Source organism: Molothrus aeneus, chromosome 5 (genome assembly GCF_037042795.1).
Source record: "Molothrus aeneus isolate 106 chromosome 5, BPBGC_Maene_1.0, whole genome shotgun sequence".
In the NCBI taxonomy this organism is placed as follows: Eukaryota; Metazoa; Chordata; class Aves; order Passeriformes; family Icteridae; genus Molothrus; species Molothrus aeneus.
Genome location: NC_089650.1, coordinates 22164756 through 22177529, shown reverse-complemented (window position 1 = coordinate 22177529; position 12774 = coordinate 22164756). Strand labels below are relative to the sequence as shown.

Here is a 12774-nt window from a genome sequence, read left to right as displayed (position 1 = left end):
CTACTTCCCAAGCAACTGTCTCCTCTGTTAAGAATTCACCGACCCCTCCTTTTTATCTACAGAGCTGTCAGAGAAGAATCTTTTTCATTACGTTTCTCCTGAGCACATAAGGTGGTTTGTGGGGCTTTTTTCAACAGTCTCTGGTAGATAACTAAAAGGTATTGGTAACCATCTGCTCAGTGCATGCCCTGAAGGAAAGCATGTACTCTCCTTGCTCAAACTCCTTCTATATTGCACCAGAAACAGGACATTCTCTGCTCTTCACAAGTCTTTGTGAACTGGAAGTGATGGAAACACCTAATTTCCAATGGCAGGAGTCTCAGCAAGAAGTCATCCCCTTCAGAGGGAAAGCTCATTTACCTAAAGAGGGTCAGACCCACACATGGCCACCCGCAAGAAAGAACATTTCTGGCAATGATGATTTTTATCTCGCACTCTGACCCCACACAAAGCGCGTGAACTCTACCTTCTGATCTGGCGGGCTTAAATAGTAAGTTAAGAAAGCAAAACTGTGACAGATCTCTGACCTTCGATAAATGTGAAGAGCTGGTTAATGCAGCACACCAAATACTGAATCTTCACAGCTTGAGTAGGTTTGTGTTGGAGATAGCCCATCAGCTGGGAGCCATGAACCATCACTGCACACCACTTCCCTGGAGCAGCTCTGCCCCGGCTGAGGTGACACCACACACTGCCCCAGGCCAAGCCCCCAAGAGATCAGCAGCCTCATCCCTTAACCCAGGGCAGTGACCAGCGACATGCAGGGCTGTAACAAACCATTCCCCAAGCTTTTCCTCCCCTTACCCGCTCAACCATGACATGGATGCCAAGCTGCATGTTCGGCTGTGGTGAGAGGATCAGTAGCTTGTCAAGCTGGTGATGTGGAGAACAGTATTAACTGAGTAATTAAATCATTTCTGTAATTACTCTCACACAGCTATAAATAATGTAAGCCCACACGTTCTCTCTGGAAGCCACAATAGCAAGAGAAAGAGAGAGTGAGGGATGCTAATTAAAAAGAAGAAATAATAATAATACTTTACATTTATACAGCACTCTGCATTTTCAAAGCACAGTGCAAACAAGAATTAAGAAATGGTTAGAGTGACAGACAGGAGAGAGCGAGAGGAAGGGAAGCAGGAGAAAGGAGAAGATAGGAATGAGGATAGGTGCAGAGGAGGATTTGAGACCCAGCAGGGCTGGTGACTGGGTGTATGCTCAGCCCAGCCCCGTGGCAGGGCCACGGGCTCTTCACGGCCCAGCTCAGTACTGCTGCAGGAGCCGGGGGGGCAAGGACACAGCTCTGCCTCTGCAGAGAGCGAGCAAGCGAAGCGGGAGCGAGGACAAAGCGCTGCGCTGCAGGAGCTCACACATGGAGGAGCTGGCAGCTCCATCATGGAGCTGATCCCCTCCAGCACAGAGGCCTGACAGTGCCTGTGCTGGCCCCAAGCCTGGCAGCTGCTGGAGGCTGTGAGAGCCTTGCCCCCTCCTCACAGGAGTTTTTCCCCCTGCCCATGAGGCCGGGGCCCTGGAACAGGGCAGGCTGGCTGAAGGTGTGCACAGCCAAGCCAGCCCCAGGCTGCCTTTGGAAGACCTGCTGGCCTTGCCCCAGCAGGGAGCACTGATGCCAGTGTCCCAGTCACCCTGCAGAGTCATTTCTGACTTCCTCTGTGGCTCAGGGCAGAATGGGAAGGGAATATTTCTGCCCAGCTGGAGGGAAATAGCACACTCAAGGAAATCATCGCTGCCCAATCCCACTGTCCTGTGCCTGCCCCAGCCCAGATCTGTCTTCTCAACTACACAGTTTCCACCTGACAGGTTTTCCACTCCCATTTGACACTCCTCATCCCATTTGTTCAGCAGTTCTGCCACCCTCTGTGCTCCCTGGTGGTTGCTCCTGCAGCCAGCAAGGAAGCATAACCTGGGGCAGGTTTCTCTTTCTCTCTCTTTTCCCATCCACCATCTCCTGCTTCCTACCTTTATCCAGTCCCCCTGCTTATCTCCTTGTATCAGGATCTCTTCCATATACTCACCCTCTCTAGTGGCTCCTCAGAACACCCTGCATGCCACCACATTTCTTCCCAGATTCCCTACTGCACAGCACATTCCTGCTGGCTGGATCCCACCAGGATCCCACAGGACACCTCCAGCTCCAGCACAGCCTGTGCAGCCCCCAGGGCCAGGTGCAGTTTTGAAGCACAGTTTGCAAGGGCAAGTTCTTTGCAAGAGAGGTGGCAAACATCTAAAAAGACTCCAGGTACATCTGCAGTCCCTTACACATGTAACAAGGCCAAACTTGGAGCAGCCAAAAGCCCATCTCTGGTTACAAGTCCTTCCCTCTAAGACACCCCCGCTCCAGACCCATGCCCTTGCTCTGAGAACATGTGGTAGTCAGGCAGAACCTTTGGAGGAAAATGTGACAGCACTTGTGATATAGATAAATCATATATCATCCTGTGCCACATTTTCAGAGAGAGATGTTTTATTTTCCAAATAGATATCAAATTAAATCAATCAGCTTGAGGCATACACCTGGCATAGGAAACTTTGCTCAAACAGTCATAGTCTGGCAAAATTACAAGAAATCCCCAAGAGAATTTTATAATGGGGAATGCTGACCAAGCTTACAAGAGATGGTACTATCAGCTCTGCATAAAATGAGTTCTCCAGCATGATGCAGCTATTCAGCCACCACATCTAATGGGGGTTGAAGCTTCTCCTCCTGGAATCCAGATTTTCATCTCAAGTATTGTATTTACTTCAGTTAGAAAAATCCAGTAATTGTTTCCTGGTAATTAGGTCACCTTTGCCTTTTATAGAGCTCAAACTTCACAAAAACATTGTCATGGTCTTCTTGTAAAGGGCAAATTGCTGTAGACAGCAGTTGAGCAAGTGTCTTACAGTCATGTTTTATAGAGGAGCTGCAGTGAGGACTAGGGTCTATTAGAACTGCTGGATTCTGTTGGAACCCTTTAGATCAATCTCCTTCTCCTCACTGCATGTACCTGCCTCCTTTACTTTTTTGCCAGCTCACCCTTGGACTCTCCACGTCCTTCATTCCTGTCTTCCCCCTTCCTCTGAAACCAACATTTATTGTTATTACCAGGAACCTCAGAGATACACAGCTAAAAGCTACTGCCAAGCACAGAGAAAAATTGTTTCGACAGAGCCTTTAAAGTATTTTTTGTCTTACTCTCAGAACTTACACTTTTTTTTCCCCTTAATTTTCTCCCCATGATCCTAGGTTCAGAAGATGTTTTCCTATCTGTCTTTCATCTTCTTTATCCTTTTTCTCCTCTGCTTCATCTATATAGCATCTTCTCCAGCACTTAGTTCAATCCTATTTGAAAACAGCTGAAGAAACATGGTTTCCATGTTCTTCCCTAAGAAGTCTGGAGCACTTCCTAAGAAAAGTCAGTGTCTGAGCTTTTTTCTTGATACACATATATATCAATTAATATTATCATTTGATGTATCGTAATACATCATTTAATATATTTCCCTAACTTTATCCTGTCATTCCTATGTCTGCTTCTGGCAGCTACACTAAGCAATTTTTTTCTCTAATCTTAGTCTACCTCTATTCATTGAGTATATAAATCACACCCTGACTCATTGTTCAACCAATCTACAGTACACACATACAGCTGTTTCACTCTTTCTTCATATATCAGCTCTTCCAGACTGTTAACAGGGTCAAAGACTACAATTATATCTTCTTCTTTACCCTGTTTCTTCCAGCCTGTATATGTAATTCCCTTAGCTTCCTTCATAATCCATCCCCTCCAAACTTGGCTAATGAGGCAAATAAAAGGCAAAAAGAATAAGAGATTCCCTGGAAAGAATTGTTTCTCTCTGTCCTGCGGTTACTGGGGAATGACATGCAGATCTAAAGCAGCAGCATTGGGCAATTTCACACTCGGTGTTTTCAATTTCATTTTGAGGCCAGTTTAGGGTAGGGACAAATTTGAGTGTAATTAATTTAGATTTTGTGAGACAAGTTACTGCTTGGGGTTGTAATAAAGGACTGCCTGTCCAGATTGAAGAAACTAATCTCCTTGTCCGGCTGGGGATGGCACAAATTGATTTAAGACCTTTTTGTTGGGTTTTTTGTTTTGAAGAGAGGGGTTATGATAAAGATTATAAATAACTATCAATCAGAGCTCATCAAGCTTCCAGATTTTCTTCAGGTAAGTGCTTACAGATTTGGTGATCTACCTAAATATCATTAGTGTGAAAATCAAGGTACAAATTATACTACCCCAGTACCCCCTAAGAATAAAATTACTAACCTAAATAAGTTCCCACAACAATTACCAAAAAGATATTAACTCATTTGTAAAAAAAAACCTAACAAAACATTCCCTCAAAAATTAAAAGTAGCCTATATAACATCAAACTACTCACTATAATAACACCTAGTGTTAAAAAAAACCTTAATCCAACAACACCCAGGTCTAAGCTGGGTGGAAATCAATGTTTTCCTCACAGAGAGTTCAACAGTTCTATTTTCAGGTAGAGAGTGGCAACATTGCATTTAAGCAATAGGAGTGACAAGGTTAATTCACCTTTTCTTTACCCCAGGTGGGTTGCAGAAGTTGCGTGCAGAGCTAGGGAAGGAAAGGTCTTCTGTCCCTCAAAAGAAAACATCACTATAACAACAGAAGAAAACTAACACTCTGAACTCCTGGAGGAAAAATCCTATGACCCGAAATAAAACAGCTTATAAATAGCTGCAGAAGGCTGCTGTGAAGGAATCAGACTTCACTTTTGCTTGACATTTGTTGTCTGAGACAACTTCCGCTAAAGGAAAGCACCCACACCTCAGTGTGGCCATTGTCTCCCCAGGGTACCAGGTTTCCTCCTTCCCAATTCTGTGCCACCCAAACTCAGGTAACACCTTAAAGCCTCAGCTGTCCATGGCTCAGGGCAAACATGAAGTGCATCCAGTATAAATTATTAGGAGGGAAAAAGAAATAGGGATATTTCACGGAAAGTTACACTGCCATAAGAATTATTTTCTTTGTTTTTGTTTTTTTTTTTTTAAAGAGGTTTTCTTGTTGCTTTTAAGCGATAAACCAAAAAGAAAGGAATTTACTCCACTTTTTTTTTTTCCTGTGACTCCTGACAACAATTCCCCCAGAAAAAAGTGACAGCCTTGAAATTAGGTTCCTCCCAAGAAAATTGGAGATGAACTTGAGGAAAGCCTTAAAAATTAAAAAAAAAAACCAAACACAAAAAAAAACCACAAAAACCCCCAAAACACAAAAAAGCACACTATTTTAATAGGATAATTAATAAAAGAAATTATACATTTCTTTGAAAAGTCATATTTTCATTGGAATAATACTAATGAGAGTACTTGAGCTCTTGTTTAGAAAATAAGAGTTCACATTTAAGGATTTAATGTCCCTGGGGAGAGGTTAGACCTCGCAAAAGTTCACTTCCAGGTTTCCTAATATCTGAGGATTTTTAAGTGCTGTAATTTATTTGTAAAGTCATAAAAATAGTCCTAGGGAAATTCTCAAGTGTTAAACTTTCAAAAATATGCTGCCCATATTCCCTTTCTTTACACGATAAAAGAAAATGTTATTTTGCATGGGTTGATTAGACACAGATGTAAACATAAATTGCAGACCCACCTGGCTTTTTACTACATGTGTATACAAGGGAAAAACAACACTGGCATACAATACTGGTTTTTATTTTCTGTGTCTCTGTGACTTACCTTTTATTGCTCTTCCCCAATCTTTGCAGCAGACTTGTAATTTAAGGGCACATTATATTTAGTTTGTTATTTGTGAGCTACAGAGAGCATTATTTTGGCAGCAAAAGGAAACAATAGAGTACCAAAAGCAAAATAAGTGTATTAATCACGTCCTTAATAAAATTATTAAGAGCTTGGAGGGAAACTGCTGATTTCTTTTTATTTTATAAAATCAAACTCATCTTTGCTAATCACTAGGTAAGTTTAAGAAACATTTAAACTATTACTATCATCAAATGCAGTTTCAGAGAAATGAAGACACTTTGTGAAATTACATGAACTGCATATAAATTTGTTTTGCAGGAAAAAGGGATGAAAATCTTTCAATGTCTGCAGATCAAAATGTGCCTTTCCCCCCCCTTCTAAGCAGCATTTTGTTTGGAATTTATTTTACTTCAATTCCTATAATCCATTCAAAGGGAACTTTAACTCCTTTTTTAATTTTATTTTTTTTTACTGAATTTCCTTCACACAAGGGCTTGAAAAACTTCAGATGTCATCCCTAATAGAAATGAAACAGATTTACACCCAAAAAATGAGGTTTTCATTCCCTATGCATCCCTCTTACTTAACCTTTGAAAACCTAAGAGTGAAAGTGCTTTCCTTTTAATTACAGATGTTCTGCTTTTAGCAGCACTGTCCCAGTGTCTTTGACTTTGTCCTGGTTTCAGTGTGTATCTAGGTGCTCAGCTTATCCAACTAGTTTTGGCTTCCCTGTACCTGCAGCATCACTTTGCTGCACTCTGGCCAACAGCAATGATCCTTCCCTGGTGCTTTACTCCCACTGTCCAACTTTGGACTTGCTTTCCACCAAAATACCAAAGAAATGAAAGAAACAGCTGCAGCAGCATGGCCCAAACACAGAGTGATCACATCAACCTTTGGCATTGAAGGAGAGATACAATGTGGTGTCTTGGAAATTTTACCAGAAACCAAAATAAAGGGGACAGGGATTTATGAAGTGGAGATACAAAGGCAGAGAAAACATCGTGGCTTTGGTATAAACAGAAAAAAGAACAGGCTAGTGGAGAGAGTGAGAGAAAAGCCAGCTCCATGCTGTGTGAAAAAAAGGAAGGAGAATCTGGCCTAGAACAGATTTTAAATTTCAGGTTCGTTTTATGCAGCTTTTATACAAATGGTATTACTGGCACAGCTGAGTAATAGATCACCCTTTCCTGCCATTTTATTTCCATCAGCATGCTGATGCATACTGTGTGTAACCCTGTGTGGGCAAGCCCTGGAGAGAATACCAAGGGATGCAGAGACAGAGAAGACTGATTTTCACCTGGGAAAACATAACCATCCTCTTCTTCCGAGACCTTTTTCCTCTTCTGCCTGTGCACCATTGTGTTACTATAAAGCTGCACAGGACAAGAAGCTCTGGCAAAATAACATGACTGTTGAGAAGTAATGAGGAACAGTTCCAGTAAAAATGATGGCCATCAACTGTGCTATAAGAGAACCCAAATAATTTTCTGTTCTTACCTTTTCTGCATTCATTATAACCAAGTTGCCTTTTTCTGTTATTTTAAAATAAATAAATAGTCTATCATTACAAAATGGACCAGTCAGCCAAATGGTGTGGTCATTTTTTAGACAAGAAGCCAAATCTTTTCCAATGTAGTAAGTTTTGTAAATCAGGGTAACAATTCACCCTTCCCTTGAGATACCTATAAATATACATTCATAAATGTGGGGTTTTTTTGGGGTTTTTTTTTTTGGGTTTTTTTTTTTTTTTTGTGATTGCTCGTTTACCTCCTAGCTCTGGGCAGAACTGATTTTAGGTAATATGGAAACGAAAATGAAGGAACGCTAGTTCAGATTTCCAGTTTCAGGCAACCCAAGATATTGGTTTTTGTGGTTATCTGAACTGAAGCTTGGTTTGCAGTCTTGAAGATTTACTTTCACCATCAGTCTCCTAACACAGGGCATCCTCATACAATTTAATTTCTGCTTTCAAAACAATTGGGGGGAAACAAGAAATTATCTTCAATGCTGGAAGGCCAGCAGATATGCTCTCTGGTCAAAAGTGCATTGCAGCCCTCTAGACAATACAAACTAATGCTTAAAATGAGGAAACACAAAGCTGTTCAAAGTCAGGTCATTGCAGCAACATCAGGCAAACTGAAGGGACCAGCAAGTTTCCATGAGCAAAGGTTTTGGACCACAGAAACTTAACACTGGCGGTGGTACTCATTTCTCTCCTCTCCATCTCATCTATTTTGGATTAAACACAGATCACCAGTGGTCAATGCTATTGCCTTTCTAATCACAGGTCCTGGTGAGATGATGCTATTGCCCTAGTCCTTTTCAAGGAATCAGCACCAAAACAAGGTGTTTTCTTACAGAGCTGAAAGAGTGTGAGCACTCTTCTACCCTGTCCCAGAGCTACAGCCTTGCTTCTCTGAGAGGAACTAATTTGGGGTCTGTTGGACCCCTTAGCCATCACTCCCAGCCCCAACAAAAGGACTGCTGCACTTCACTCTATTTGGAGTCACTGCTGGCATGCTTATCCAGCTCAAGGGACCGAACTGGCTGTGACAGAACCCTCACTCTGCAAAGGGGCCTCTCCAGAGCTCGAGTGAGGCACATCGTGTGTCTCTGCTTCACTGCTTTCCTGGAACTAAACCCAGATCACAGTGTGCACACAGATCATCTGGTCACATTCTTCTTATGCCAGATTAGTCAGAAATTAAATGTAACACTCTGTAACAGGTAAGCAGGTGGAATTAGAGACGCAAGCACCAAGGAGTAAAAGCAGCAAAAACATGTAGATTCCTGTATACTTATTTTTCAGAGGAAAAAGGCAAAATACAGGGAAAACAAACTATATATTATTTACAAAATCTAATCAAGTACAGTATTAAGGAATGTGAGTTTGAAAAAAAATCAGGAATAAAGGATGTTACACTTTCATCAACATACCTCCACCTGCTATGTCACACCCAAGGCAGGATTCATGGCATTTAACTTGAGACATCATGAACACATTGAGGCACAGCCTTCTTCAGTAACCAGTGAGGAGACACAGGACTATCCCATGAGCATTTCACTGCACCCTGAATTGGGTGGGGTGAATTATCCTCAGCTGGTGTCTCCATTACCACTGATGCCTAGACCTCCAGCTGGTGGGTAGCAAACTTCTAGATGAATATTAACTGAGATAAAGCCAGTACATAGTGCACATTATACAATATTTCTGTCTTTATATACAGGACAAAAGAAAATTTGGGCTTGAAATCCTAATTTTCTTTTTCTTCTTGTCTGCCCTTTTGTGCCTCAATTTACCAGCTGCATGGTACATTAGAAAGCCCTTTTTACACATGACCCACATTTCCTACAGAACACTTACTAAACCCTCACTGAAGGTGAAACAGAATTTCACATGCTGCTCCAGGAAAGGTGGTTTGACTGGGAAGTGTTTTTGCATTAAACCCCAGTGAAGAGGGGCTCATCTGTCACACCAAGACATTCATGGTTTCTAGCATTCCTTAGGTTTGCATTGGCACTACTGATCACAAACACATGGGGAGCATAACAAAGCTGTAAGTGCAGATCTGAACCTGTGAAATGCTGAGCAAGTTCAATCACAGCTGACTGCTGTGGGCGTTGAGGGGACGCTGAAAGAAGCATTCCATGCTTGCAGGATCAAACCTCAGCCACAAAACTCATCTGCAAAGAGCATGACTAAGAGTCACTAAAAGAAAAGCCTCTGTCAAGGCTCTCTATGGAAAATAAATTGCTGAAGGACTTACCAGGCTGACTTCAGTATTTTAGTAGAATTTCTGTGTATTTACACTCTACCATATTTTAATTCAATTCGTCAAATAAATATTATCCATTAAAGATTACACACCCGTGGATCAGAAGTTGTAAAGGTCAGCCTTTTCAAATTATTTTTCAAATAAACCTTGGCCTTTCTTAAAACCGCAAATCTTTGTACATAACCCGCAAACCTCCTGTCTGCAAAACTAAAAAAAAAAAAAAAGAAAAAGATTGCTAAAACAGAAGTCTCCATTCATAAGGCTTCCACCTTTGAGCTCCCTGTGGGCTGCCTGCCTGCCTGCCAGAATGCTCTTTAGAAGTGAGCCAGTGGGGTACACAGGGCAGTGGCAGGAGATGCTGCCTTCCCAAGGAGAGACTAGGGACAGGTAGAAAGAAAAATCTTTTCAAAGTTCAATAGGCCAAATTTCTCTTTGAGTTACAGCAGCATAAATCTGATCTAATCCTGCCAAAGGCAATGGGGCCATGCTGGATTTACACTGCAGGAATCTGAAATCAAAGTTTGGCCTGCCATGTTCAAAGTCACAAGGACTTTTCCCAGTGCTTAGGAGGTCTTCTGTCAGTAACTCTTACACTTGTTCAAAGATATGTCACCCCGAGTGTGAAATGCAGCACTTGAACACTGCTTCCAACCCTCCTTTGCACAGACATGCAACACTGCAGGCAGGAGAGCATCAACATGCAGCATTGCTGCCTGCCTGGCCTCCAAATCAGAAAAGCTTCGCTGTGGGTGGAATGGGGCAGTGGAACTTCAGCACATGTGCAACTTTTCAAGGGGTGAGAGAAAAAAGGCCTGTCATTATTCAGTGACTATTTCAGTTTAAAGGCCAATACCAGAAAATAACACTGCATACTAACCGTGTGTTATTTGGCAACTAAACGGTTGGTCAAAAAGTGAGGAAATAACTTGTTAGGACCTTCAATAGCCTGCACTGGATTACTTACTTGCAAGGTAAATAAAAGAGAATGTGCCTGGATTTCTCATCTCACTAGATCTCTTTCTGAGGAAAAGCTGCCATAGCGGTCAGGTCAATTCTCACCCTTCATTCCATTAGGCCTGATTCTGCCTAGCTAAATGTCTCAGAGTCACTTAAGAGCCATCTGTAAAAGAAAAAGACTGTCAGCTTGTGTCCCTATTTACTTCTTTGGGATGCATCAAGAATGGTTGTGAGGTCTTCTCAATAAAAGCCTTGGCCTTGACTGTCTGGCTTCAAGCCTGCAGGAAAAGGAACAGCCAGCTTATTTCACATGTTCCCACTGGCCAAGAGTAGCCCCAAGGCCACTGTTAGCCACACTCTCTGCCCAAATGCACATTCAGGTGTGAATTGCTGCATGTGCTGTTTGTGAAAGGTGGAAGATTTGTATCAGGTCCACCTGCACCCCATGCAGGCTTTACAAAGAGTTATTAGCTGGCCAAAGATGCTACTCCCTCTCTGCATCTTGCCCTGTTCAAAAGCATCCCTGTTCAGGATGGCTTGTTTGTGTAGTAATTCTTTAGAGACTGGCTAGGGCCTGGGAAAACAATGAAATGTCTGTGACATGAAGGAATAAAGTAGTGCAGTAGAAAAAAAGAAAGATTTAGCTGGACCGGTTCAGACTGGTTAGTCACTTCAGCTAACACCTATTTAACTTCAGGAGCTAATGAACACTTTATGGAGAGGATAGCTTTATTAAAGATTCAATTATATTCCAATTAAGATGTAAGAGCTGTATTAAGCATCCCTGAAAATACCACAATGTCCTCCAGCTACATGCAGGAAAAAACCCAGGCTATGATCCCTAGCTCTTCTAAAGTAAAACACAAGCAAAAATAAGACCTTTAAAAAAATTACAACTGTCAGGGGCTCTTTACCCTTCTTAAGGAAGAAGAAAAGGGCTGATTCTTTTGTGGGTCTCTTCTACCTGCTTCTTTCCCTCCTCAGTTTTTCTCTGTTGCAGATAATTCTTCATGATTAATAGGCTCTTCTCAGTAGTGCTACACACAGTTAGCTCTTTTAGTCTGTCTTTGAATCTGAAGCTGTCTAATCCCCCAAGCCTTTGGCCCCATGAGACACCACCTGAGGATCACAGAATAAGATATTTCTCTTTGTTTTAAGTTTGGATGCACAGGTCTGCAACAGAAGAAAACTCATTTAAATTTACCTTATCTGCCATGATCATAGAGGAGCCTCCATGGATGCCCAGGATGGGAGTGAGGGTCTGGGCAGAGATGAAGTCCAGGATCTGGGCAATGGCTTCCTGGTCTGTGTCATCAGCGAATACCACCCCTTGGATCTTCCGGTCAGACATGAGGTCACAGATGCGGGTGATGATGCTCTTGGGATCTGTCTCATTCATGGCCACCAGCTCCACCCGAGGCACCACTGAGAGGTGGTGGAAGTCATCTTTCTCGTGGGCATCTTTGATGGCCACTTCGTCTGAGGTCCCCACCAGGATGACTGCAATGCCAATGCTCGGGTGGCTTTTCTGGGCATGGGCCCCGCTCCCTGTTGTTGCGAGGACCGCCAGCACCAGCCAAAACCTTGGAGAGTAGCACTCCACCCTGGGCCTCATCTTCGGCTCTTACACTCCCTGAGTGAGGAAGGAAAAAGGGGGAAAGTAGAACAAAGTGATTAATTGACAAGTCAATCATGCACTCAGCCTTCAAGGTAGATCCATTGATCTTGCTCAGCCACTAGCTCTCCTCCCAAGAATCCTCCTGGTCTGATGCCGAGCCCTTTGGCTACATTCAGGGCCCTGTTAAAGTTCGGGGGTCAGACCAGTCCAGCCCCTCCTTCAGAGTCTGGCATCACTTAAGAGAACAGCTGTCAGCAGAAGATGGGATCATGTCATCTCTCAGGTCCTGTGTCACTTTGAGACCCAAGTCAAAAGTGATAGAGGATTGTCCTTTGACAGCTGATCAGCTGTCTTTGTGAAATTAATTGCTTATGTCAAGCCCATGTCAGAGTGCTCACCCTCAACACAAAGGAATGACTGGTGCTTGCAATCAGTTTGGACTTGTGCTGGAGGTACAGGCAGGGAGATTGAGGAGACCAGGCAGATAGGGACTCCCTTTTCCTTTTTCAGCACAGTCCTTCCAGAATAAAGTGAGGACAAATGGGCAAGGTCATTGGATGCATATGTACATGTGTATCCATTGCATACACCATCAGGACACACGCAGCTTCAGTGTGTAATACAGTCAGCCATATGCTTTTCACCAATACAGGATTCTTAAAAAAAAA

At 42.7% G+C, this 12774-nt stretch overlaps 1 protein-coding gene across 2 annotated transcripts in view; it reads right to left on the bottom strand.

Moving 5' to 3' along the window:
* The window catches only part of GRIN2B (glutamate ionotropic receptor NMDA type subunit 2B), a 205589-nt gene that overhangs the window by 157121 nt on the left and 35694 nt on the right, over positions 1 to 12774 (bottom strand). For both annotated transcript variants that reach the window (XM_066549660.1, XM_066549659.1), the window contains one exon: positions 11693 to 12121. In XM_066549660.1, coding sequence (XP_066405757.1) covers positions 11693 to 12103 — 411 coding nt within the window. In that variant the 5' untranslated portion in view covers positions 12104 to 12121. The remainder of the gene's footprint in view (positions 1 to 11692; positions 12122 to 12774) is intronic.